The following is a 5,079-nucleotide window of genomic DNA, read 5'->3' as shown; positions in this document are numbered from 1 at the left end:
AGATAAAAAAAAACTCACAAATTTCTTTCAAATAATTATAAATTTTTTTTTTTTAAAACTGATATTGAAACACACCCCTTTTTTTTTTATTGATAATAAAGAAAAGATAAAAAAAATTGAAGTGTTTTGGGTAGTTTTAATTTGTAAAGTAAAAAAAAAAAGATAAAATTTAATAAAAAAAATAGGGGTGTTTTGGGAAGTTTTTTTTTTTTTAATGAAAATTTTTGTTACTAACCATCTACTACTTTTTACAAACATTATACATATCCATTTTAATGCCCAAAAGACAATTTATTGAATTAATAACAGAAGTTAAAAAAAAAAAAATTATAAAAAAAAAAAAAATTGTTAAAAAAAAAATTATAAAAAAAAATTTATTAATTATAAATACCATTCTTTAATATTCATTCATTCAAATATATATAAATTAAATTTAATCCTTAAAGATTTAAAAAATAAATAAAAAGTAAATATAAAAATTAAAATTTAATGTAATAAAAAAAATAAAAAAAAATTAATTTATCTTTGTTTAATTTTTAATAAGTGTCAAGACCAATATCCGTAGGTATGTTATTCTGGTTTTTTATTAAATATATTACAGAAACTTTTCTAATTTTTTATTTTTTCTTTTTTTATCTTATAATCAGCACCAGGATTAAAATCACAACCTATTGTAGGTATTCTCGATATATTTCAAAATATTTTTTTTTAAATTAAACTAATATAATTTTAGCCAAATTTTACAACTAAGGAAACAACAATCAAAATTCAAGTTCCAGGTGGTGGTGAAGGCAAAGCTAAAATAGAAAGCTTAGAAACTGAACCAGAAACACGTGTATTTCAAAACTCTGATGAATTCTCTTGTATATATTATGGTTCTCTATTAACCATCTCCAATATAGGAAATACACCCTTGATCGTTACCTCTAATTGTAATTAAATATTCTTTAGAGTATTAATTTTAAATTTTTTAATAAAATATTATCTCTAAACTTTTTTTATTCATTTTTAAATTTTTATTATATTATTAATTTTTTTTTTTCCTTTCAAAAATTTTTATTTATAAAATAAGTATAATTAAGGTGCTCTATTTATCTGTGTTGATTCTTATATTCACACCTCTTCAATAATAAAATGAACAATATTATATTACATAAATTACATAAAAAAAAAAATTTTAAGGGCTACATAATTATAAATAAAAAAAATCTTAGTAATAAATATTTAGATTTATTATTTTTATCTTTTTATTATGACTATTGGTATTCTTTTTGGTTATATTCAATCAAGATATATTACTCAAAGAGTTTGTCACAATGATTGTCCATATACTTATCCAATTTTTATTCCAATGGTAGCAGTATTACTTAATTCAATTATTGCAAGTTCTGGGTTTGTGTTTAATTATTTAATTAGTTAATTTTTTTTTTATTTTAAATATTAATAATATTTTTTTTTTATTTTAAATTTTAGAACCAATAATATTTATTTAATTTACTACTTTTTTATATTTAATTATATTTAAAATTTTATAATAAAAAAAAAAAAACCTAAACCAAAACCAACAAAACATAATTATCGAAATTTAAAACAACAAAGCCCATAGTCTTTTATTTTTTATTTACAAATCTATTTATTTTCGTTTTCTTTATTTCTTGTAAAAACCAAACATCTTATTATTGAAGATAAATCTTTTTTTGAATCGGTAAATTTAAAACCACAGCTTTCCATTATTTCAATTATATCATTTTCTTGACCTTTTCCAATTTCAAAAACTACTTGTGCATTATTTGATAATAATTCTTTATTATTTTTTAAAAGTAACCCAATATTTCTATAATCTTTTAAGCCATTTTCGTCTGCTATTAATGCTGTGGTAGGTTCCCAATCTTTAACAGTTTCATTTAATTCCTTATATTCATCGATTGAGATATATGGTGGATTGCTTATAACCAAGTCAAATGGTTTAAATTGACCTAATTCTTTTACTAGAGACTCCTGATGATTCCAATCTGAATTTAAAAAACAAACTCTATCTTTTAATTCCAATTCTTTTGCATTTTTATTTGCTAATAAAAGTGACTCTTTAGATTTATCGATACCAACACCAAATGATCCATCTAATTCATATAAAATCGATAATAATAAACATCCTGTACCTGTACCTAAATCCAATACTCTATCAAACTTTAAATTATTTTTATTTTTCTCTTCTAATATCTTTTCGACAATCTATATTTAAAACAAAGTATTAGTATTAATATTAGTATTATTGTAAATTTATTTACTATTATTTTTACCGTTTCACTATCTGGTCTTGGTATTAGGGTTGATCTATCACAATGAAATTTATGTTTCCAAAAATATCTATAACCTATTAAATAACTTATTGGTTCATTTAATAACCTTCTATTTACTAGTTCTTGTAATCGGCTATACTCTTCATTGGTTAGAAATCTATGTTGGTTTTTTTTACTAAATAATGTTATTGCTGAACTATCTATATCCAAAACATGTGATATTAAAACTCTTGATTCTAATTCTGATCCTTCTGAAATTTGTCTATTATTACTATTTTTTAATTTTTTATTGATTTCATTATATATATATTTTATACCCCTACTGTTTACAACAATATTAATATTACTACTAAAAAATCTTATACTATTACTATTATTATTATTTCTAATGAAATTTTTAATTATATTTAATGATTTCATTTATTTTTGGTAATAAAAAAAAAAAGTGAAAAAAAAAAATTAAAAAAAAAAATTAAAAAAAAAAAAAAAAAATTAAAAATGTCATTTAATCTTTTTATAACATCTGGGTGGCTTTAATTTTTTTTTAATATGGTTAAGTAATCAACTTGAGTTGGTCAATAGAGAAGAGAAAAATGTAAGCTTTGGGATGAAGTATTATAGGGATAGTTTATTTTATAGTTTTTTTGGAATTTGCCTCTAAGTTTTCTTTTTTTTATTTTATAAAAATATTTTCTTCTTTTATCTATTTTTCAATTATTTCTATTTTCTTTTCTTCATCTTTATCTATATAAAAAAAAGGGTTCCTTATAAATAATATAGCTTATAAATTTAAAATTTTATTTATAAATTAAGAATTATAAAAAAGATTTTGAAAAAAGGTTAGGATTGCTTTTAATGATACTTTTTACATTAAATTTGTAAACAGTTTTTTTAATTGGAAAATGATATGTATGCAAAATTAGACTCCCTAAAAAAAACCGTAGATACCAATAAGTTTGGTATTTTTAGATACAAGTAAAGGAAGATAAAAAAACTCCCAAATTTCTTTCAAAATAATTAAAAAACAGTTTGAAAAAACAAACCAACCCTTTTTTTTAATTTAATAAAGAAATAGGGGGGGGGTTTTGGACCCCTAATTAAATTTTTTTTTTTTTTTTTTTTTTTTTTTTAATTAAATAAATTAATAAGAGAAGTTAAAAAAAAAAAAAAATATTAATTAATACCAATCTTTAATATTCATTCAAATATACATTAAAGCTTTATAAAATAAATAAAAAGTAAATATAAAATATTTTTAAAAATAAAAAAAAATAAAAATATTAATTTATCTTTATTAAAAATTAAAAGTGTCAAGACCAATATACATAGGTATGCCATTCTGGTTTTTTATTAAATATTTAGCGGAAACTTTTCTAATTTTTTTTTTTTTTAATCAGGACCAGGGAGAAAAACAGACCCCGTTGTAGGTATTATATTATTCAAAATATTTAATTTTAAAAACTACTAATATAATTTTAGAGAAATTTTGAAACTAAGGAAACAACATTCAAAATTGAACTTTATGAAAGTAGTGGTGAAGGTACTGTTATAATTCAACCTAAAAATACAAAACCAGAAACAATTGTTTTTCAAGACTCTGTTGAATTCTCTCGTATTTATTATGGTTCTCTACTATTCTTCACCAATAGTGGAAAAGAAACCTTAAAACTTACCACCGATTGCCCTTATGAGCCATATGTTTAATACTTAGTTTTTAATAAAATATTATCTTTAGAAATTAAGAAATTTTTTTCAAAAAAATAACTTTCAATAAAAAAAATTATTTAATTTTATTATTTTATTATAATATTTTTTTTTATTTTCCTTTCAAAAATCTTTACAAAGCCATATTAATAAGATTTGTTTATTTTCGGTTCTATATTTACCTGTGTTGATTCATATATTTACACCTCTTCAATAATAAAATGAAAATATTATATTTTTAAAAAAAAAATTATAAACCATTTTTTTATTTAAAAAAACATAATAATACCAATCAACAATTATCTTTCAATTTCTTTTGAATAATCTTCTATTATCTATTCTATAGAGCCTGGAATATATATACCCCTTTATTATTTTATTTTAAATAAAATATTATTTACAAAATTTTATATTTTTGGGTGGTTGTTTAAAATAAATTTTTATTTTGGAAATTAAAAAATATTTGTTTCCAATATGCAAAAAAAAAAAATTTAGGATATAAATAAAAAAAATTTAGGATATAAATAAAAAAAATCTAAGAAATAAATATTTAGATTTATTATTTTTATTTATAAATTAATAATTTTATTTTTGATTTATTAAAATTAATTAAAAACCATAAAATTTTATTTGTATTATAATATTTCGCTAAATATTTAATAATTGTTTGGATCTAAACCAAAAAAACAAATTATACCATCGTCACAACCACTGACAATTAAGTCAGAACTTGCAGAAATATCGAAATAGTTAATTGATGTACCTGGGAAAGGGGCATGCTCTAATGCGACTAGTTGTTTATTATTTTCTACATCCCAAAGACGAACACAACCATCATCGGCTGAAGTTGCAAAAAACTCACCATTTCTAGACCACTGTGCATGATTTACAAGTTTGATATTATCATTATAGGATTGATTTTCGTTTATTTTATGGCGGAGCTCTGAAACTGGTGTTCTACAATTACGGGTGTCAAAAACATATGTACAATTGGTAGTACCCGAAATTGAAATATAATTACCGCATGGACTATAACAACAAATATTAACATCCTCTTGACCAGTGCTCATGGTAA

The 5,079-nt window shown here is 20.6% G+C and overlaps 4 protein-coding genes across 4 annotated transcripts; 2 read left to right on the top strand and 2 right to left on the bottom strand.

Moving 5' to 3' along the window:
- Positions 1-733: 733 nt before the first annotated feature.
- DICPUDRAFT_160355 (uncharacterized protein) lies at positions 734-940 on the top strand (the record flags this gene model as incomplete). The annotated part of the gene is made up of 1 exon (XM_003295118.1): positions 734-940. A coding segment is annotated over one exon (207 nt), but the record flags the coding sequence as incomplete, so codon positions are not given.
- A 689-nt stretch (positions 941-1,629) lies between these two features.
- DICPUDRAFT_44415 (uncharacterized protein) lies at positions 1,630-2,720 on the bottom strand (the record flags this gene model as incomplete). The annotated part of the gene is made up of 2 exons (XM_003295116.1): positions 1,630-2,232; positions 2,301-2,720. 2 exons carry the CDS (start codon positions 2,718-2,720, stop codon positions 1,630-1,632), a joined length of 1,023 nt encoding a protein of 340 aa, XP_003295164.1.
- A 487-nt stretch (positions 2,721-3,207) lies between these two features.
- On the top strand, positions 3,208-4,004 carry DICPUDRAFT_85586 (uncharacterized protein; the record flags this gene model as incomplete). Its single annotated transcript, XM_003295117.1, has 3 exons — positions 3,208-3,259; positions 3,698-3,723; positions 3,780-4,004. 3 exons carry the CDS (start codon positions 3,208-3,210, stop codon positions 4,002-4,004), a joined length of 303 nt encoding a protein of 100 aa, XP_003295165.1.
- A 656-nt stretch (positions 4,005-4,660) lies between these two features.
- DICPUDRAFT_85585 (uncharacterized protein) lies at positions 4,661-5,074 on the bottom strand (the record flags this gene model as incomplete). The annotated part of the gene is made up of 1 exon (XM_003295115.1): positions 4,661-5,074. The coding sequence occupies one exon, from the start codon at positions 5,072-5,074 to the stop codon at positions 4,661-4,663; it is 414 nt and encodes a 137-aa protein (XP_003295163.1).
- Between the last annotated feature and the right edge of the window lie 5 nt (positions 5,075-5,079).

The sequence above is a fragment of the Dictyostelium purpureum genome (assembly GCF_000190715.1).
Source record: "Dictyostelium purpureum unplaced genomic scaffold DICPUscaffold_757, whole genome shotgun sequence".
Taxonomy (NCBI): domain Eukaryota; phylum Evosea; class Eumycetozoa; order Dictyosteliales; family Dictyosteliaceae; genus Dictyostelium; species Dictyostelium purpureum.
Note: the sequence above shows the minus strand (reverse complement) of the source record. Positions and strands in the feature narration are given on the sequence as shown.